General features: G+C 38.2%; 1 protein-coding gene across 1 annotated transcript; it reads left to right on the top strand.

Moving 5' to 3' along the window:
• Positions 1–35: 35 nt before the first annotated feature.
• On the top strand, positions 36–17,725 carry DR1 (down-regulator of transcription 1). Its single transcript, XM_084638051.1, has 3 exons — positions 36–832; positions 9,429–9,592; positions 15,546–17,725. The coding sequence occupies exons 1-3, from the start codon at positions 613–615 to the stop codon at positions 15,690–15,692; spliced, it is 531 nt and encodes a 176-aa protein (XP_084494177.1). The 5' UTR covers positions 36–612; the 3' UTR covers positions 15,693–17,725.
• Positions 17,726–22,927: the final 5,202 nt, after the last annotated feature.

Here is a 22,927-nt window from a genome sequence, read left to right as displayed (position 1 = left end):
CGGAAGCGGAAGTGTCCGAGGACGGCTTCCGGCGGAAGTGGCGCTGGTCGTTGGCTGTGCTCCTCGCTGGCTCGTTTCCTCCTCCCGGCCGCCCTCGGTTCCGAGGGAACGGCCGCCGCTGGGTGAGTGCAGAGCCGGAGCCGAGCCGTGCGCGGGCTTTTCGGACGGCTTCCTGCGGCTCCCGTTCACAAGGCGGCGGCCGGCATGGCACGAATACCCGGCGGCGGCGCGTGAAGGATGTGGCAGAGGCTGTAGCCGAGGGAGCCCTGAACTCCGGGCAGCGCCTCCCGCGGCTGCTCCCAAGCTGCTGGCACCGGCTCAGGGGAGCTGGCAGCGGGCCCCGCGCCGGCCCCCGCTAGCGCTCTCCCGCCTTCGGGCGTGAATCTGATCCCTCCCTTTCTCCCCCAGCGCGCGGTCCCCTCAGCACCCGCCCCGCACCCAGCGTCCTCCCGCCCGCAGACTCACGGCACCTGCTCTCATCCCCTGCTTGGACCTGCCCCGGCAACACCGCCTCGGGACTCCCTGAGCAGCGGGTCTCTGGTGCTCTGCGTGTCTTGCTCTGGGTCTCAAGATTTGAGTTCAAAGAGTCTCGGAGAGTGTGTGTGAAATATAATGGCTTCGTCGTCTGGAAACGACGACGACCTCACCATCCCAAGAGCTGCTATTAACAAAATGATCAAAGAAACTCTCCCCAATGTCCGGGTGGCTAATGATGCCCGGGAGCTGGTGGTGAACTGCTGCACTGAATTCATCCACCTCATCTCCTCGGAGGCCAATGAGATCTGTAATAAGTCTGAGAAGAAAACCATCTCCCCAGAGCATGTCATACAAGGTGAGTTCCTCGGGGGCAGTCATCTGCTAGATGACAGACCGTTTCGTTTAATGCAGTGCTGTTGTAGCCATGTCGATCTCGGGATAATGGAGAAACAGGATGGGTGAGATAATTTTTTTTAGTTGACTAGCTGGTGGTGGTGAGAGAGGCAAGCTTTCCAACAATACAGAGCTCTTCTTCAGGTCTAGGACCCTACAACTGACTTCTCCAAAAGTACTGGCAGAAAAAGTCAATATTTTAAAGAATATGAGTAAGGTTATTTGTTGCCTTGCATTGCAAGAGGGAGGCTACTTTTGTGGTGAAGGGGGCAGGAGTTTTCAGTTCCTCCCCTTGTTCTTTTCCTGTGTGACTTTGGGTGAGTCACTTATATTTCTGTGCTTCAGTTTCCATACCTGTGAAAAGAGAACTATCTCTCAGGGTGGTTGTGCAGATTACTTCCCTGTTTGTTACAGAAATAAAATAAAATAAAATATTAAGCACTTGCAAACCAGAGGCTGACACTGTATAACAGTTGGGGGTGGGAGGTGGGCTTTACGAGAGAGTTCCAGGCTCTTGCCCCTGATGATCCCTAACCAATCCCCTAGCTGATGTAAAAAGAAAGATACTGGGATTCCTACCATACTGTCCCTGGACTTTCTTTGTGGCTTCATCTTTTGTATCAGTTCTACTGTAATAAGTGGGTACACTTAAAAATATGCCGTTGCACCCTATTCTGGCTGTTGGCTCCCACCTTCTATGGCTGCAGGGTGGAAAAGTTTTCTGATTCTTCTTTTGTTCTCTCTCGAATCTCGGAGCCTCCTGATTTTTGTGAGTATCTGCTGTTCTAGTCTTCTCCAGCCTGCATTTTTTTGAGTTTGTTCATTATGAATAGAACCAGTGCCTGCTACTGCTGCTCATAGCTTTCTCAAGCAGTAACAAAATGAAACTAATGACTTGGGTTACTTCCACAGCTGCTTTTGAAAGCCACATGGGCTGCTCCGATCAAGAATCATGTTAATTTTACTCAGATACTTGAGAAAGCTACCACAATTCTTGACAGTTTCATTGCTGCCCACAAAGTTGTGAACTAAGGTAGTAGTGAAAGTGATCAGAGTTTTGGTTTTACTCAGCTACTTGGCAAGTCAGTGAATAGTGGCATAAGCAGTAGAACTTCAGGCTCAGGAAAACAATCCAGTATTGGTTTGTATCAGTTCACATGGAAAGTTGTTTTTGAAACTATAAGTACTAAATGCTCAATTAATTAGATTCTGCAGACTATGATGGGGTATGATAACTCCACTTAACAGAAAAAGTTTCCTGTTTGCAATATAGAAGTGAATTTTTCAAGCTTTGATTATGACGACTTATAATAAAGAGCAATATAAGAAAATATGAACCATGTAGCAACTTTTGTTATAGTTAACATTTTAAGAAAATGGTGCCTTGCAGTAAAATTGATTCTTAAAAATCCTCTCAAACTCAGACTTGAAAAAGTAAAACCCAGACTTGCATTGTGAATGAAATGTTGTGCTGGTTAAATACATAAAGTTGCCACCAAAAGTATCAGTACAAGTTTTTAGGTTAATAGAGATTATCTCAAAAGAAAAGTAGAACAAAGTTATATTGGAAACCCAGTGTTAGTGGGAAGAAATAATTTAGTGATGAAAGACTGGTTGCCTATGATAAATGATTCTAAATGCAGATTTCACTTAACACTGTCCTGATTAGTCCAGTGGATTATTTTTCATAATGCGGATTAAGAAAATTTGTATGTGGTTGGAAGCTGAAGTGAAATGATTACCACATACAGACTGTATCTGCAGCGTGTTGTCTACTAACAAATATTTTGTCAAGTTATAATTGCTAGTGTGTTCAAAGTTCTAATTTTTGTTATAAAGCTCTTCTTGAAATTTTGTTAAATGAATGTTGATGTTTACCCATTTATATGGTCAAATGTGATAGGGAGGATGTTATAGTCATAAAATTTTATATTCTGCATCTACCTTCATTGCTATCCTCATTATCCTTCAGAAATACATATGGTACTAATTCCTTCCTAACCTGTCACGTGATTCCTTGAAGCATAAGGGTTAATATTACTATTTTAAAGAAAATTATTTAAGTTGTATGTGGTACATATAATTTAAATATTTCTATCCCATTCTGTATTGTAAAACTTATTTTGCTTTTTTTGACTACTATCTTTAAGTTGTCTACAATGACTGACTTTTTGTCAAAAGCTTCCTGAAAGTTCAAATACATTTTAGTAAGTTCTTCTTTGCCTACTATTTTATCAACATACTAAAGGAAATATTTCATTGATCTGCTCAAATTTTTAGTAAGTAAGCTGCAGTTTGCTCTTTCTGTCATAGTCATCTAGATTTTTATAATCACTTAAACCAGTTTACTTGGTACATAAATGAGGCTTACTGGTTGATTATTCCCAGGATCACCCCTACTTGTTCAAAATTTGCTACTCTCCAGAGCACCAGTATAGCAGCTAATCTTAATGAGAGATTGTATCTCTTTATTGGCAGCTCAACCACTTCATTCATTCTTTCAGATATCATGGTCCATACTATATGGCTCTTGTTCCTGCACTACCTTTTTTGACACATCAATATGTCAGTTGAATACCTGAAAAGAGTAGGTTTAGGGTAGGTATCACCAACATTCTTTGTGGGGAAAAATTGGAAAAAAAGAAATAATTTAGCGTCTCTATTTTTTTTTTTAAATCCAAATTGCTATATGCTATTTTAGAAGATCACAAAGCTCATGCTCAAATAAATTGGTTAGTCTCTAAGGTGCCACAAGTACTCCTTTTCTTTTTACCATTTCTTCTGTAACCTTTCTGGTTCATATATATTTAAATAATTCCTTGTAGCTTTTTTTATGACTTTGACTATTTGCTCTTCAAAATCCCTTATACCCTACTAATTTTCCCTGCCATAGTTCATACTTTCTTTCTGTTGGCTTCGCTGGAGTTAGATTGTCATTTTCTCAAAAGATACCTATTTGGTTCAAGAGTAACAAACGTGTTAGTCTGTATTCGCAAAAAGAAAAGGAGTACTTGGGGCACCTTAGAGACTAACCAGTTTATTTGAGCATAAGCTTTCATGAGCATAAGCTTTCGTGATGCATCCGATGAAGTGAGCTGTAGCTCATGAAAGCTTATGCTCAAATAAATTGGTTAGTCGCTAAGGAGTGCCCACAAGTACTCCTTTTCTATTTGGTTCAGGTAACATCTTGTGCATTGCCATCTTGTAATTGAACTGTTTTTTTGTTTAGGTCCTTTCTGTTTAGATGTCTGTGACTTTGTTATGGTATGTTTTAAGTGGCCTCCATTGAGTCTAAGGAGTCTAATATATTTACTTTCAATTTTAATGTCTTTTTAATTAGTTTCCTTCTCTTTTTGAAGTCTCCTTTCTGAAGTTTAATGGAACACTACTAGATTTTGGTATGATTTCTTGCCCAAGCAAATTTAATCTGTTTCCTTCAATTAATGGAAGTTCTGATTTAGTTTTTAAAGTAAGATCCTGCAACTGCAGCGGTTCTCAAACTGTGGCTTGGGACCCCAAATTGGGTCACGACCCTATTTTAATGGGGCCACCAGGGCTGGCTTAGACTTGCTGGCGCCTGGGGCTGAAGCCTGAGCCCCACCACGCGTGGCTGAAGCCAAAGCCCAAGGCCTTCGGCCCTGGGAAGTGGGGCTCAGGTTACAGGCCCCCTGCCTGGGGCTGAAGCCCTTGGGCTTTGGGCCCCCCACGTGAGGCTCAGGTGGACTCCGGCTTTAGTCCCCCAGCCGCTGGGGTCATGTAGTAGTTTTTGTTTTGAGAAGGGGGGTCAAGGTGCAAGGAAGCTTGAGAACCCCTGTGCAACTGGATCTATGTGGGCTGATCCCTGTAGTTGCTCAGAGCCCTCTGAAGTCAGTGGCAGATGTGCTATTTGCTTTACACACTATTGTACTCAATATTGACAGTATAATCTTTCTTAATTTCAATATGCTGTGGTAAAATTCTGTTGTTTTGCTGAATAACAGGATACGTTCAAAAGTATTCAAGTCTCTACCTATCCTAGGAAAAAACACTTATTTGGAAGATTTCATCATTGTATTTCTTATTCTAAATAATGCATTGCATAGGTAGTATGTAAAATGCAAGCCCACCCATGATGATGTATTCCTTATTGTATTTCTTTAGATTTAATAAAATACTTAAGACTGGAACATTCTGTACATTGATTAAAATACAAAATATTTAATATTTTAAAAATAAAATACAAACTTTCAGCCAGGCCACTATGCACAAGGCAGCTTGCATTATCACATATTCTACCCATTACATAATACAACTGTAAAATAAAAAACACCATAAAGAATAAGGCTCCTCAACTAAAGTTGCCTCAGATCCCAGCTGTTCAAAATGGATGCCAAGACTCTCAAACTCACTCTTCTGAAAGAGTTCTTTCAACGTGTAGGAACAGAAGAGACTAAGAGTGAACCTTTTACATACACTATCTCTAATCAACAGCAAGATTCCAGGGTTGATTCTGAGACATCTCTTACCCCTCTAGTTGACAGAGCAATTCAATTGTACCTGTGGAGCAGAGGCCAAACTTAAAGGCCACAGGGGCGAGAGTTAGTTTTCAGTTACCCTACCTGTTCAGAAATGAGCTCTCTCCGAGGCTTTTTTTGTATAATTCAATAAAATGAGTCACCTGATAAATCTTTGAAGGGGACGCGGTCTAAATTGTCTATGATCACTGCAGATTGACTGCTATTTTCTGTATATGACTGGAGGGCAGATCTGGACACACCAGTAATCTTAGTCACTGAAACAACAAGCTTTGGTCACTTAAAAGCTGACCCCAAATGGCCATTAGACACCACTCTAAAACCAGTAGATAATTCTTAAGTCAGACTGGAGTCTACATAGGCTACCACTGTTGTTCAAGTGCACTTGAAACGTCAAAACCACAGCCTTCTGAATCATATTCCCGTAAAAGAAAGCAAAGTGTGAGAATGGGCTTTAATTGACAAAAACTCTAGCCTACAGACATGGCTTTTTGAAGATACTGACCTTTACGCTTGTTTAAGAATAGCAGGCATTCTCCCTATGGTGAGGTATTTATGATGTCTGACTGTAATTTGTATTAGTCAGTCATGCCAAAACTGGGTCTAAAGCTTCCTCCAGGTCTCGGTATGTTAACCAGATCTGGAACATACTACTAAGAGAAACATGAAGTCACACATTGCATATTCAGACCAAAACTGGCATCACAAAATCAAAAACTCATGCATGTTACCTGTCCTGTCTTGGTTGCATAGTTTTTCATGATGGGGAACCAAGGTTTCTTTGGCAAATTCAAAACCTAGGTAATGGGCTTCAGAGCCTGAGCTCCAGCCTGAGCTGCAACTTCAAAGTGCTGTAGCAGGTGTTTTTAGAGCATTAGTGTGAGCCCCTCTAACCCAAGTCTGTCAACCTGGACTTTCTCCAAAGTGCTGTGTAGATGTACCCTGACTGTGTCTCACTGTTTGTACAGTGCCTAATTACAATTGGACCTCAGTCTGTAGGTGTTAGTTTATTACTTATCCTTAGTATTTGTATTGCACTAAAATCAATGCATTCAGATTTTTAAATCTAGTGATTTATGGAAACTTTTTATTATTTGTTAGAAATAGAATATCAAACCTGTTTGCTTGGCTTTGAAACTAAGACATCTGGTGGATGTTAAACCTGTAGCATTTAAAGTAAACCAAATAGATCAGAACGTTGATATCTACGTGTGCAAATAGTAATAACAAAGCTGTTGAAGGTTGTGCCATTAACTTAATCAGAAAATATTTGTCAGTAATAAAGTAATACTGGTATGTCAGTTGGCCTTATCTACAATAGGCTTTAAAACTAATTTTGAAAACAGAATATAAACTTAATTAAAAAATTAAATTTAGATAAAAGATGCTGTCAACTAAATTTGCCAGTTTAAAAGTGAAACTGACAATAAACAAAAGGAAGACTGTCTTTATAGATTTTCATTGTCTAAGATTAGCAAAATGTACAAAATAACTAGAACATGAATTGTGACAAGGAAATTCTATTTTTACAGTTTTCATTTTTAATAATCAAAGATTTTACTAATAAAGAAATGTACTTGTTTGTCTTATTAAGTTCACTGTTGCTTAAAATTAGTTTTCAAACACTTTTTGGCTGGTGAGGAAAGGACCAAACCTCTTCCTCTTATTATTTTTTTATAAATCAAATTCGAGCCGGGGCTATTTATCCAGGTACTTATGTGGCTACCATCACATTAGTTTTGTAGTACTTCCAAAGTATATTTAAAAACAGATAATCTGTCTTCCTAGTTTAATTTGAGACCTTTTTCGTGTGTGAAGAACTAAGCTTTCGCTCAGTAAGTTGAAGAAATTAGTTTTACACTGACTTTTGAAAGTGGAGAGGTCCATAGTCATCCTTCTCGTCAAATCTAAGATCTTTACCAGCAGCTGGTCTATCTGTCTCACTCCCAAGCTCGCTCTTCATTTGTCGTCTGTTTCTTTGTTCAGGGGAATGTTGCTGTTGTAGATGCTCATGGAGCTGAGAGGCAATCTCTCAGGTATCGCCTAGTCTACACTGGGTGGGGGGATCGATCTAAGTTATGCAACTTCAGCTACGTGAATAATGCAGCTGAAGTTGACGTAATTAGATCTACTTACTGTGGTGTCTTCACTGCGGTAGGTCAACTGCTGACGCTCCCCCGTCGACTCCGCCTGTGCGTCTAGCTTCGGTGGAGTAACGGAGTCGACAGGAGAGTGCTCGATAGTCAATTTATTGCATCTTCACTAGATGTGATAAATCGACCCCCGCTGGATTGATCACTCCGGAGGTAAGTGTAGACATGCCCTTAGACTAGTCCCAATGAGGGCTTTGAGTACCAAGACAGACTAGGATCCAGAATAGAGTCTGAGACTAGAATGCTCGGGTGGGGGTGATAACTGGGAGGGCCTCTGTTAAGCAGATGTATTTTGTACCACACGGAGCTTTTTCTGGGTTTGACTTCATTCTTAGATATGAGGTGCAATAATCCAGCATAGAGGTCACTGATGAATCAATCACTGTGGACAGGTCTCTATCTGTTAAGATGGGGTGTAATTTACTGGCTAGTAACAGATGGTTGTTACTGCTGCTGTTTGGGCATCTAATAGCATTGAAGAGTCCTTAAACCCATGGCTGCTGACCAATTTGGCAATCTAAACGCAGATGCTCTCTGTAGTACAGAGGCAAGTTTTTCAAAGTATTTCTGTAGCTTTCGTCCTATTTTCAGTGGCTACCTGAATAATGTTTGAAACCAGTGTATCCAGAACCCCTTTTTTCCAGTAGTTCAAACTACTTTAAAGCATGGTTCAAAGCTCAGTATAAACAAAAGTTGGATCCTATCTACAGTAAAACAACTTTTAGGAACTTGGTTACAACAGTTGTTCCCTAATGCTCTGTCCAACCCTGTTGTATCTTTTGTGGAGATTATTAATACCATGATTAGGTGCCAGCTATGTTACAAATTGGAATAGTGTCTTAGCATTTTAGGGAGGGTTGGAGGACAGTTACTGAATTGCAACTAGGTATGCAACACACTATTATTTACATTGCGAGTAGGGACTTAAATTAGCAATCCTTTCTCTCCTGAAATGGCCAAGTTGTTGCATATCAGTGCTGACTTCAGCCCATTAAGAAAATGTGCTTTTCTGGTTGGTCCATTATGCTTAAATAGTGGAAGGAGGGGACTTTGGGCATGTGTGGTGTGTATGGTACATGTTACTATATATCTGTTCTTAAGCAAATATGGGAAATATGGCACTGGTTCCATTCATTGGTCTGGTTTATATGAAATTATTTTAAATGTATAACTAAGAAATTAAACTGTCTCCTTGTCTTGCTGTTTTTCTCTGACTAGTTCCCTCACCTTTATGAAATACAGCTAAGAAATTTAAAAGTACCAGCAAAACCAAGAAGAGCACACTTGATAGTCTCAAGTTTTGAAGATAGTGCACTTTTGGTGCAGGAAGGGAGTAGGGAAATATGACTTAAGCCAGTGGTGTTCAACCTTTTGGAGCTGAGGTGCCCCCCCCACCCCTCTTGAGTTAAAAGTATTGGTTGTGCTGCCCCAACGCATACAAATATAGATACAACACCTGCCCCTCAGGTTTTCAGGGTGTGGGAAGGCACATGTGACAGTCTCTGGGTACATAGCCAGCACTGGGCTTGGAAGCTGCCAGGAGCAGAAATCAGCAGAGCATCAGTGGATATTGACACTGACCCACAGGCTGGATGGTCTGTTGAAGTGAGTCAGGGGGGTGGAGGTGGTGCTCCCTCCCCAAGCCCCAGCCTCCTGGGGACACCACTCGCCCCCCGAATGTTCCTCTGTGCCCCTCAGTTTGAAAATCTCTCGTTTAGGCCTTTATATACTACAAGAGTAAAAAGATGCACATTTTTAAAAAAAACTGTTGTGGGTCACTTTAAATAAGCAATCTATAGGACAGAACAACTTGGTGTCTTATTACAGGAAATTGTTTTGATGTGACTACAAATTTTAGTTATGCTAATTGATCATGTTTTCTTTTTTCCAGCACTAGAAAGCTTGGGTTTTGGCTCCTATATCAGTGAGGTAAAAGAAGTCTTACAAGAGTGCAAAACAGTAGCACTAAAAAGAAGAAAGGCCAGTTCTCGTTTGGAAAATCTTGGCATTCCTGAAGAAGAACTTCTAAGGCAGCAACAGGAGTTATTTGCAAAAGTGAGTGAGGCAATGTTTCTGACTAAGAAATCTAATGTGGATTTTTTTCCTGTTAATTGCAAAAATCTATCAGTGAGGTTGAATGAACTAGACACTCCCTGATTTAGTGCCATAGAAACATGCATAAGTCCAGAAGAATCCCCTGTTTTATGGATTGCATGGCCATGAAAGATTTTACTGAATCTGACCTTGCGAAGTCAGGGCAAGAAATGCAAATGGATAAATAAGATGCTGACTTTTCTTTGTTAATTCTGTGATCTGACATGCCAGAGAGATTGTATAGAAATGTGTAAGTTTTATTAGTCTGAGTTTTAAATGAATGTATTACTTTACCACTGGTGATATCAAAGCCGTGCCACTCAATCATGTATTCCTATTTTACAGAAACTTTTACAAATGTTTGAGTTTTAAAAAGTTATTTTCAACTACTTTTTGTATTCCTTTACGTGTATTACGAGGTTGTCTTTAGTCCAACTGTATATATGAAGGGAAATGCCAACTAATATATTAGAAAATGATCACTTTCTTTAAACTATAATCATAGAAATGTAGTGCTGGAAGAGATTTTGAGAGATCATCTAATCCTATCGCCCTGTGCTGCGGCAGGGTCATGTATACATAGGCCATCTCAGACATGTTTTTATCTAACCTGTCCTAAGAAACCACCAATGACAAGGATTCCACAACCTCTCTTAGAAACGTATTCCAGAGCTTAACTACTCTTATAACTAGAAAGTTTTTCTTAATATCTAACCTAAATATCTTTTGCTGCAGATTAGTCCGTTACTTCTTGTCCAGTCTTTAGAACAACTTTTAAAATAGCCCGTAACATATTTGAGGACCGTTATAAGGTCCCCTCTGAGTCATCTTTTCTCAAGACTAAACATGCCCAATTTTTTTTGACCTTTCCTCGTAGGTCTTAAACCTGCTATCGTTTTGTTGCTCTACTCTACACTCTCTCCAATTTATCCATTTCTTTCCTAAAGCATGGCACCGAGAACTGGACAGAGTACTCCAGCTGAGGCCTCCTACTGCTAAGTAAAGCAGGACAGTTACCTTCTGTCTTTTGCATATGACACTGTGTTAACATACCTTTTTTTGCACCTGCATCGCGTTGTTGACTCATGTTTAATTTGTGATCCATTATAACCCCTGATCCTTTTCAGGAGTGCTACCACCTAGCCAGTTATTTCCCATTTTGTAGTTGTGCATTTGCTTTTTTCCTTCCTAGGTGTAGTACTTTCCACTTATCTTTATTGAATTTTATCTTGTTGATTTCAGACCAATTCTTCAATTTGTCAAGGTTGTTCTGTATTCTAATCCTGTCCTCCAAAGTGCTAGCAACCCCTCCCAGTTTAGTGTCCTCTACACATTTTATAAACATACTCTTCAGTCCATTATCCAAGTCATTGGTGAAAATGTTGAATACTACAAGACCCAGGACAAACCTCTGCGAGACCCCACTAGAAATGTCCCCCCAGTCTGATAGCAAATGGTTGACAATTACTCTTTGAGTAGGGTCTTTCAACCAGTTGTTCACACACCTTATAGTAATTACATTTAGCCCACATTTTGCTAATTTGCTTATAAGAATGTCAGGTGGACTGTGTCAAAAGCCTTACTAAAATCAAGATATGTCACATCTATGGCTTCTACCCATTCATTAGGCCAGTAATCCCATAAAAGAAGGAAATTAGGTTGATTTGTCATGATTTGTTCATGACAAATTTATATTCAGTTTTACTTATAACCTTATCCTCTACATACTTGCAAATTCTCGTTTAATAATTTGTTCCAGTATCCCTCAGGTCTCAAAGTTAGGCTGACCGGTTTATAATTCCCCATGTCCTCTTTGTTCCTCATTTTAAAGATAGGAACTATGTTTTTCCTTCTCCAGTCCTTTGGGACCTCACCATCTTCCATGAGTTCTCACAAATAATTGCTAATGGTTGAGATTTTCAGCTAGTTTTTAGGTATCCACAGGTGAGTTTCATTGGCCCCTGCTGATTTAAGCACATCTAACTTATCGAAATATTTTAACCCTTTCTTTCCTTGTTCTAGCTTGTTCCTTTCCCATTCTGGTTAATATTAATTATCGAGTCACAATTTAATATTTTAGCCAAGACTGAAGCAAAATGGGGATGTCATCTGTTATTAGCTCTCCTTCCCCACTAAGTGAGAACCTACATCTTCCTTCATCTCTTTCTCCCTGTGTATTTGTAGAACCTTTTTATTGCCTTTTATGACCCTTGCTAGGTGTAACTCATTTTGTGTCCTAATCATTTCAGTTTAAATATCTGTCTTGGTTTTGGTTCCATCACTTCATGGGGGAAAAGAGTAATTTCTATCTCTCTAATAGTTTTTGTCACAAGAATGCTAAATCTCTAACATGTCTCTTTCCTTTCTTTCTGTTCCCATGGTGAAAATGCTTATTCAGGTTCCTGGTGATCTTACATCTTAGTTGCAACCTCCTCCTCGCTGACCTTACTGAAACTCATGTAATGCCAAAACCCAGATAAACTTTATTTTTGTATGTTGTAAAGTGCCAAGTACATTATAGCTAAATAGATGATGATGATGATGAGACAGTTGAGGTTTTCACCAGGTTTGGAAATTTATCACATGGCTAATACATGTAATGGTGTAGTTCTGTGACAAATTAATGCATAGATACTTTTTTCCCCTTCATGCTAAGATTAAAAAAGCCAATGTGGCTGCTGCAGAAGCAGTGTTTGGTTTTATAACAAACTGGTTAGTTTAAGTTTTTATGTTCTTTTAAGCTTAATGCAATGAAGTTTAATGTGGATAACTTAAATAAAAGCTGCACTCTACACGGGTCAAAAGCAGCAGAGGAGGGGTGGGATAGGGATATTATAGAGTATTATAAACAATGGGGAATTAAAACAATTGACATTTCATTTAAAGAGGTATTATCAACTTAGACCTGATTTGTTTTTACCTACTTTAAAATTGTTTAATCTAGTAGACACTGTCCTCTGAAGGTATGCATTTAATTTTTTAATTATTAGAGTTTAATAAAAAATACATTATAAAATTGTTAGCACATGCAAGTTGCACTAGTCTGTGTATTCGATCAGTAAATGAAACTTAAAATGGTCCTCATTTGATATTGTACAAAAATCTCTGATCTGATTCTAAAACAGTGCATTTTTATTTTATTCCACAATTTATGAAAGTAGTTTGTGGATGTATTGTTGGAACAAGTGCTGTACTTGCACTCCAGTCCTGCAAATACTTATACATGTGCATAACTCTTGCATGTGATTAATCCTATAGATGATCCAGAATTTACCAGTGGTTATATGCAGAAGGAATACTGGCTGCTTAAATGACAATCACACTTCTTAAAATATTCATCTACACACCTGAGAAATTATGTATGCGTATAAGTGTTGGTAAGATCAGGGCCCTAGTTTTCCGTCATTTACAAAGATAACTTCCTTAATGAATGAATAAATCCAAATCAAGAGGCATCCTAATTTGTTGTGAACATTAGGCTGAAGTTTGTAGGAAAAATTCTATGTTGTAGTATTTGAGAAGTGACTTGATTGTGCAATTAAAGACTGGCATACTGCATTATGGCATGAAGAGGCAGATTTAAGATTGAGGACACCTTAAGTTCTAACTCTGAGTTCTTAGCCATGCAACCTTAGGGAGTTTCCTAGTATTTTCAAAAGAAAAAAGATGTGAAGAAGTGGTTATATAATCTGGTGGCACCTAATATTTCCAGAATTATCTGTCCAGCAGAAGGTGCACAGTCCCTTGGAGCAGTGTTTCTCGTCCCTGAGATCTCCCTAACACAGTTTAGGAAGATAGCAAGCTGGTCCCTGGTATCTGAAAGGTTGAGAGAAACTACTGTAGAGCCACTGACTCTTATGGAGCACTGACACATTGAATGTGTATCTTAGACATGCATGTCCACTACTAATGTGTTCACGTGTTGCTTTCATTTGTTTAGAACTTTGGTTAAAATGGCTAAAAGTGTACCAAGTATTGACACTGAACAAATTTTGATTCTATTTCAAACCCTAGTGACTGCATATGAATACTTTTAACTGAAATTCTCTTTTCAGTGAGGGCTATTTCCTTTGCAGATGTCAACTTTTTTTTAATCCAGCACATTTGTGCTAGAGCTTTCCAAAGAGTTGCCACAACTCTTGGAATAGGGACAGTATCTTTTTGTACTCTTATTGACTGACTGAATTGTCCTTGATGAAATGTTCCAAAATATCATCCTTAGGTAGATAGTAGGTTCAGAAAATTTTTTCCTGATAGGTCAGTTATGGAAAATTCAAAATGAAAAGGGGATTTTAATAGAAATGTGCACTTAACTTTAAAGGTGTCCTATATAGAGGGGGGAAACAAGCTTTTGTTCTCTTTTGCTTTATATATAAAGAAGACCTGATATTTTTGTTTCAAAGGTTTTGGTTTTTTTTTTTCTGCTGGGTGTTTTTTTTACAGTGCAAATTCAGGTTTTAAGTGGACTTAACAAGCTGTTCAAGTAATCACCTATATAACCACTGTCAAATAGTCTCAAATATTTCTTCAAGAATACCCTGATTTAGGCAATGGCCTACCTTTTTGATTGCACCATTATACCATTCTTTCAGTTTTTAGAACTTCCATTTATTTGTGTTCCACATTTTTCTGAGTTAAAATAGCTCAGTTAAGAACTTTTGTCGTTGTTGTAATTAGGAATAAATGTCTATCTAAGGTTAGGCTGATTGGAGCCCATAAAGGCTTACTTTGTTTTCTTACTGTTATTACTATTCTAATAAATTAGTGCTTTAAAATATTTGGCCAATGTTTGACTGGTCAGTTGACCAATTATTTTTGGTCTGGGCAAATGCCCATCCCTAGTTTTAACTATCCTGGAGGCGACTATAGTGACTAAAGTACTAGAAAAAATATGACATGACAAGCAAATGAAAGCTGACAATTGAGAGGAGAAGGGACTTCTAATCAAACTCTTTTTAGTTTGTTTGCACTTTTTATACTCTCAACTTCAGTACCTAACAATCACTTAACAAAGGCTTCCTATCAAATGTCAAACATCCTCTCTCCTTGAATTGAGGAAGATAAACTCACAATAAACTGCTGAAAATCTTGAAAATTCATGTAGCAAAAGCAGACTTAACATTCCTGATATTTATGTAACAAAAACAAGCAATTTTTTGGAGATGGGGAAAGAAGCAAAAATGATGTTGGGAGGTGGAGGATGATAGGGCTGAATTTAGGTTCAGCTGCAAAGGTTAGGCCCTTATTGAATAAGAATATTGTTACATCACTACTCTAGTTCTGACACTTTCAAACTATAACACATTGCACATGTTTCACTTTACTTACCCTCCATTTTTCCATTTAATTTAATTAATTTAATTCTTGCTTAAAGTACGGCCTGGACTTCCTGATCAGTATTTCCTAGGCAGTTTGGGTAAGTGGTGGAGGGACTTGTTAATGCTAATTGTACTTGTTGCACTTCTAGCCACTCTGCAATGTTCCTGGTTAATTTTTCATTTGAAAGTGTTGCCTCTATGACCCTGTGCAACCCCCAAAATTGACTTTTTTTCAAGTACATTTTTATTTACCTCAACCTCTTTGGTTTTCTGAGCATAAATGTTCCAGATGATGGTTGAACTGCATACCATCAAAATAGGTTATGCCAACATGAAGAAAAAAAGGTACTGTATTAATAGTAAGGCGTTTAGAGTGTGGATGAGAGGGAAAGAATAACTAAATGTTAATATCAATACAAAGCATTGCAATATTTTGAACACCCTTTATGTACAGTGATTATTTTTAGGTATAAATCTTGTACTTTGCACCTGCAGTTTCTGCTAGACCATTAATGTAATCTTTGCCAGTGTGCTATACTAATTCCTTAAAAGGTTATTGGAAATTGGGTTTTGTTAACAATTTTGTCTGTTTTCAGGCTAGACAGCAGCAAGCAGAACTGGCCCAGCAGGAGTGGCTACAGATGCAACAAGCGGCCCAACAAGCACAGCTTGCTGCTGCATCAGCCAGTGCATCCAATCAGGCAGGATCCTCTCAGGATGAAGATGATGAAGATGATATCTGAAATTCACCAGCTGAGATTCTATTCCCACTGAGAAATATCTTTCCTGCACAATGAAAACAGTGATATGAATGCTTACCTGTAATTTTGTATGCATCTTGGACTGGCCATTGGTATTCTAGGGATGTCTGCTGTTGTGTGCTGTACATGTAAAAACTGTCTTTTTTTGAACTCTTAAAGATTTAAGGTTCAATATCATATCAACTTTGGATTTTTAATGGTGTATATGGAAATTTTAGATAGCAGTGCGTCATTTATTTGATCAATAAACAGTGTTAAAATAAACAACAAGTTTATAAAATAGTGAGATTTATACAGAAGCTCTAAATCCACATTTGCATTTCTCTTCCCTTTTAACTAAACTATAAAATCTTACATAAAGAATTTTTAATTGGTTTTTTTTTGGGTGGGAGTGGTTCAGTAAACACTTAATCTGCATAATGGAAAAAAGCAAAGAGGTCAGCATAGTAAAGTCTGAATTCTTTGTCCTTTTAAAAATGAGGATATATATATATGGCAGTAAATATTATATGTGCTCAAATACCACATTTGTTACAAATTTGAAAAGATACATTTTCACTAAGATAGGAAAAGGTATGTTTAATAGGAGTTGTAGAAATTCGGTCATTTTTTTTGTATGGGGTGAAAAAATAAACCCATGATTTTATTATATCTATGAAGAGTCCTGAATCAATGAATATTTCATTTCAAAGACTGACCAGTGTAGAGAACTAATAATTCTTCTTATTTCACTCCAATTTAATGTTAACTGTTGTTGATGGTATTACTTGCATAGTCCAGATATGTTCATATTGTTCACATGTAAAGCTGGAACTTGGTGAAATGCAATTGTATTAGTTCCATTGACTTAACTGGGAATTATTAAATGTTCAAGCCTACAAAAGCAAAAATTGAAGTTAATGAACATGCTTTCAGTAAAGAGGGATTTTTATTTAACCCTGATTTGTTAGTTATTGTTGTCAGCATAATGTTAACATTTTCCAGACTAGGTTACCAATGGATTCCTCAGCTACCTTGTGAAACAATAACATTTTCTTCATTCAAACAGGTTAGTAGGTGCAAATGTTTCTGTACAAGTTTAGTTAAAGTATGCCCCACGAGTAATCAGGAAAGAAAATCAGGATAAGGAAAGAAAAAGAAGTCTTTTTGACAATTGGAAAATTCTGTTTATATAAATGGATGGGCAGCTGTTCTTTGTGTTGAAATAGACCATAGTTGTGTCCGTTATAGAATTTTAATGTTGAATGAAGAAATGTTGGCCAATGTTCTGGTACTCTTGTTTCCAGCAGAATGGAAAAGCCACTTGCATTCTAGTGCAGACGATCAGATCAGATAGCTGTGTAAGAATGCACTGTCTTTTCTTTTAGTATGCTCTTGACAAGTTTCTCTGGAAAAAATTTTTGGACTAAAAGCTTTGCGTGCAGCAGCCTGTTCACATAGCGAAATAAATAGAAAACAGTGTGCCCATTTTAAGTAGAGATCTGAACAAGTACAGTTGGCATATATTCAGATCTCCAAGGATCGCCCAGTGGCTTTTGATTTAAATTTTAGAGAAGTTAGGTTACATATTGAATAAACTTGCACATTTTCTAAATGCATCCTTGCAGTGATGGTTCAAAAAGTAAAGATTAGTTTGTTGAATGTTAAGTCGAAAAACTTTCATGAAATATGTTGGACAAGATTTGACTAAGGAAGTGGTTTTCTGTAAAGACTTCAGTACCAAAGGTAGTAAATCTAGTCTAGTGAAACAATGTTAATGTGCAGTGTTGGCTTTTCTAATTTGTACTGTAACACCTTACACTTTATATTTTAAATTAGTCTTTTTCTTTTAAGTAAACAAAATTAGGTATTTCACACTTGTTTTTTCTGATGCAGAATTCAGGTTAACATTTTACTGCATCTGGTATGTATGGGATAGTATGTTTGGTTCCTTGTGACCTTTTCTTTGGAAGTTCTTGTGCTTTTTTCATATGCTGTATTCTTCAAGCAATAAAATTCTGATGTGTTTTTATAAATGGTTTTTATATTTGATGTTGAGTAGCCACTTTTCTTCACTGCATTTGCAATGTTATAAGAAATTTAAGGTTATTTAAGCACTGCTGCCATTTTGACTGGTGAGTAATTTTTGTGACAAAGATAATGCTACCCAAAATCTGCTGTATGATATATTCCTGCTCAGTTGGGCTAATTGTCATGCTGACTCTCCTTCCAGGAAGTATATTCTCCCTATTTGCATTTTTGTAAAGTGAACAGGTTCACTTGTTTAAAAAACTGCATTTCCAGCTTTTCTGTGCTAAAGGGACAGTCAAAACCTCTAGGTTCAGATACACATTACTTATTACATCTTTTAGAATGTTATGGTGGGAAGAAATTTTTGTGAATTTTTTAATTTGAACAAATTAGCCATTATTTTTTTTATGTCTTGCCTTCTTCTGCTGGGTGTCTAGTGGCAAAGACAAGGCTGTTTCTAGAGCTATGATACTACTGATGCTGGTACACAAATAATAAATAGGCATAAGACATTATAAATTTAAGTTTGGTGAGTAAATCAGATGTCAGTACTTAGTCTCTATTTGAAATAGGTGTGTCAGGAAATCAGTACAGTCCTTGTGGGAAAAGAAAAGGTGCAAAGAATATTGCAAATAAGTTAAATTACAAAAATTAGTTGTTGTTTTTAAGCTTATCAAATATAAACCTTGAATGTTCCATAGACAACTTTTCGTTTTCTCTTGTCAGAATTAGGCTCTCTATTCAGTATCCAAAATACAGTTCAGGAATAGTGAAACTTGAAATTAACGTCAGTACCAAATGTGAGGCTTTGACACTTTCTCAAGGTAAGACTTATAAGAAACCAATAGAAAGATGGAGCAGAGTTGTTTGCTACCTAGTTACTTGTCATATGTGTAGCAGATTCTTTTCAAGCTTGGCATAGCACTAAATTGACACAGTACATCTCAGCAAAAGACATTCATTGCTGAGTAACACTTTCAATTTAAGGCTGTTATGGAATTTGAGTGAAGCTCTGTTTTCTGTCACTTCAATGAAATGTGTATGCATGACATTTTACATGGTGAATAAAGTAGTTCCTTTTAATACTGCTTTTCTAGGATAAAATGAAGAGTGAATTTTTAAAAAAAAACAAACAAAAAACTTAAGCTAGAATCCCCCTTAAAAATATATTTGAATGTCTCTTGTTCGTACAGAAGTGCTTGTTACAGGTTTGTTGTTAATACGTTAAAAAAAAAAATCACGTTTCTAGGAATGGAGAAAGCTCCAGTGGTAGATGGTGCACCTCAGATTTTGTAAAAGTGCCTTCATTAAAGAAGATTCTTTTATATGCATAATAGTACATGTTCATTGATCTTCAAATCACTTTGAAATACTGTCAAATTAAAAAATGACTAACTGTAAATTCTTCATTGCGTATGTGCAGAACTCAGTTACTTCTAAATGGAACCACTTGCACAACTTCAGTAATCTTGCGTTGTAATGTAACATTGAATTTGAATGCAAAAGCTAAAGTTCCATAATGTTGCCTTACGATTCTGAAATGAAATATAATACTGAATGTGTAATGACTGCAGTATACAAAGGCTGCCAAGGATGACTTGAGTGCTGTAGTTCAACTGGCTAAATAGTAACAGTTTTACTTTCAATATTGCTTTATCATCTCCTGTGAATCATTCCTTTTGTATTTGACAGTTTTTACTCCCCACCCCCTTTAAAGGGACACTTTGTTAAAGTTAAGATGGGGTTCCAAAATACATCTGTTTGTGAGATCTATCTAGTTGTTAAAAAATTAGGATTTCAGTGCTGGGTCAAGTAAATGGACCATCCACCCACACTGAACATAGCCATCATAGCTAAATGTTCCTGGCATAACTGTCAGGGGAGGAAAAAGGTATGGCAGTAAGTTTAAAAGTTGGTCTGTTAAGGTGCACTTGTAGTCAGAAGTGGCCATTCCACTTCATCGACAGATGCTCTGTGTGCATTTTGTTTATTTTATTGACTAAGCTTTTATGGTACTTTTGTCTTCCAGCACTGCAGAGGTCCAGAAGTGAGCTGAATTCTATTCTGGGTCAGAGATCAGCAGTGGAATTAGTTGCATCCTGTCTCACCTCTCTGTGCACAGAGTTCTAAAAGCAGTAGAACTGAGGCAGTTTCACTGGACAGCGGGACAACCAAGGCGAGTTTTTATAGGGAGGGAGAGTTCTTTGCTGGGGCCCTCTCCCCTATGCAACGTTAAGTCACGCCATTGTACAGGTGCTTAACAAGTGGAAGTATAACAGCATGGGGGAATGGAAATTGGGTTTATGTGGATCCCCCTTCAACAAACTTTTGTGTATTGGCTCTGCTGCAGAGGCAAGACTAGCAGAAGATGAATAATCCATTGTACAAATGTACAACAATTTTTGTACAGCATCAAACCCAGACTTATGTACATAATTATACATTACAATGTAGGATGGACGCTATGCTACAATTTCTTTAAAAATTAAATAATTTCAAGCTTTAGATATGGTTGGTTACGATAAGTGGATACTATCATACATCTGGTAGTGAGATCTGTGTGATAATAGCCATCTTAAACATAAAATTGATCAGTGGATACTATGACTTACCTACTTTTTATTGCCTTCTCTGTCTTCTGATGCAGCCCTTCCAAGTCTATTGCTAACATTCCTAACATTTGAACAGCTTCACACAGCTTGTGTTTTTTAAAATAACCTATCAGATATGTGTTCTTCCTAACATCCTTAATAAATCAGAAATTATATTGTCCCAAGCCCTAGTGTGGGCAATATGCACTATCTGTACCAGCGATGGCATTAAGGGCTGATTACACGAAGCTGCCATGAGCTAGAGGGAATTGTGAGAACTGACCTAAAAATCACTTTTGCTTCAGAATTTTTAGAGCCACACATTTAAATGTATATAGTAACTTTTCCAAAAGGACATTTTTATATCCCTCTCCCTTTAATATCTAATACTTCAATAATAATATGGTGAACATTATTTAATTTGCATGTTTACAGAAACCAGTAACAAAGCTACGTTTATTTTTAATTTGCTGGGAGAGTTTTTCATTGGATGCTGTCATAAATATAAAGGGAAGGGTAAACACCTTTAAAATCCTGCCTGGCCAGAGGAAAAACCATTTCATCTGTAAAGGGTTAAGCTAGGATAACCTCGCTGGCACCTGACCACAATGACCAATGAGGAGACAAGATACTTTCAAAGCTGGAGGAGGGGAGAAACAAAGGGTCTGGGTCTGTTTGTGTGATGCTTTTGCCAGGAACAGAAAAGGAATGGAGTCTTAGAACTTAGTAAGTAATCTAGCTAGATATGCATTAGATTCTGTTATGTTTAAATGGCTGATAAAATTAGCTGTGCTGAATGGAATGTATATTCCTGTTTTTGTGTCTTTTTGTAACTTAAGGTTTTGCCTAGAGGGATTCTCTATGTTTTGAATCTAATTACTCTGTAAGGTATTTACCATCCTGATTTTACAGAGGTGATTCTTTTTACGTCTATTAAAATTCTTCTTGTAAAAAGACACTGAATGCTTTTTCATTGTTCTTAAGATCCAAGGGTTTGGGTCTGTGGTCACCTATGCAAATTGGTGAGGATTTTTTATCAAACCTTCCCCAGGAAGGGGGGTGCAAAGTTTTGGTGAGGATTTTGGGGGGAAAGACATTTCCAAATGAACTCTTTCCCAATAAAATATCCCGGTTAGACATTTGGTGGTGGCAGCGAAAGTCCAAGGGCAAAAGGTAAAATAGTTTGTACCTTTGGAAAGTTTTAACCTAAGCTGGTAAAAGTAAGCTTAGGAGGTTTTCATGCAGGTCCCCACATCTGTACCCTAAAGTTCAGAGTGGGGAAGGAACCTTGACAGATGCAATTTTGTTTCTTGTTTACAAGACTGTAAGCTCTTTGGGGTAGGGGCCATATTTGTATAGGGTGCACATCTTGCAGGATGGGCCCTGTGTGTGTTTTTATTTCATTATATGCCTGAATTCTTTTTCTAAGTGCTTTTTTAATGTAAACTGTGTGGGGATTTTTTTCTGACTGTATAGAAGTGAACTCTCACCTGCAATCACAAATAGATTTCCACCTGCTGCTTAAGATAAATAGTACAACCATATTGCTTAGGCAAATATATCTCCCTTTCCTGTCTTTAGGTGAATTATTATGTACATGTTTAAACATTCATTCTATGTCGTTGTTAATCTCTGGGCAGAGATCATATTTTTATTATTGCTGTTAAGCAGCATACAGGCTGCAGTGAGAAAACAGATGGAGATAAAAGACTAGATTCAGAGATCCCCTGTGACATGTTTGTGGCAATACTGTTAAAGAGCCTCAGCGGCACAGATGGCCCACACAACGTGTGCAAAGCCACCTCTGTGCTGCCTCTGAGGTAGAAGGCATGTTAGAGTGGACTCAAGGCAAAGTTGAAACGGTGTGTCTGGGGCAATTTTGCACCTCTACAATTGTTCATGCAAACTATTGTAAAAGGCTGGTCTATTAGGTCAGTTCTCAGCTACGAGAGTCTGTAGTTGTGGTGGTGGGGAGGGATAGCTCAGTGGTTTGAGCATTGGCCTGCTAACCCCAGGGTTACGAGTTTAGTCCTTGAGGGGGCCATTTAGGGATCTGGGGAAAAATTAGGGATTGGTCCTGCTTTTAGTGGGGGGTTGGACTAGATGACCGCCTGAGGTCCCTTCCAACCCTGATATGCTATGATTCATGAACTAGGCCATTGCACTCTTTGAATTGAATTGGGGAAGCACAGGTCTTTCTCCCGTCCCTGCACCAGTGCACGGATTAATCTGGGCTGAAGTCCCCGTCGGACACTACAAGAGACCTCTATAAAAGCGGTTTCCTGGAAGCTAAAGGGGAGTCTAATTTCTGAGTAAGCAGCAATACATACACAGTTCTTGGAGCATCACGTTATACACAGAGCTGGGGTGCTTCTAATTGTCTAAATCTCCTGTGGAGCTTCTGCACCCTAAATGGCAAGACTATTAATTCCCAGGGAGAAAAACTCAGTAAGGCTATGTCTACGCTACAGACTTTATACCCGCACAGCTGTACTGCTGCAGCTGAGCCACTGTAAGGTCTCCCTTGTAGCCGCTCTGTGCCAAAGGGAGAGAGCTCTCCCGTTGGCATAATTAAACCACCTCTTACGAGTGGCAGTAGCTATGTCAGTAGGAGAG

This window comes from Lepidochelys olivacea (genome assembly GCF_965140295.1).
Source record: "Lepidochelys olivacea isolate rLepOli2 genome assembly, chromosome: 8".
In the NCBI taxonomy this organism is placed as follows: Eukaryota; Metazoa; Chordata; order Testudines; family Cheloniidae; genus Lepidochelys; species Lepidochelys olivacea.
The sequence above is the reverse complement of the archived record's forward strand: the minus strand, read 5'-3'. Positions and strand labels throughout refer to the sequence as shown.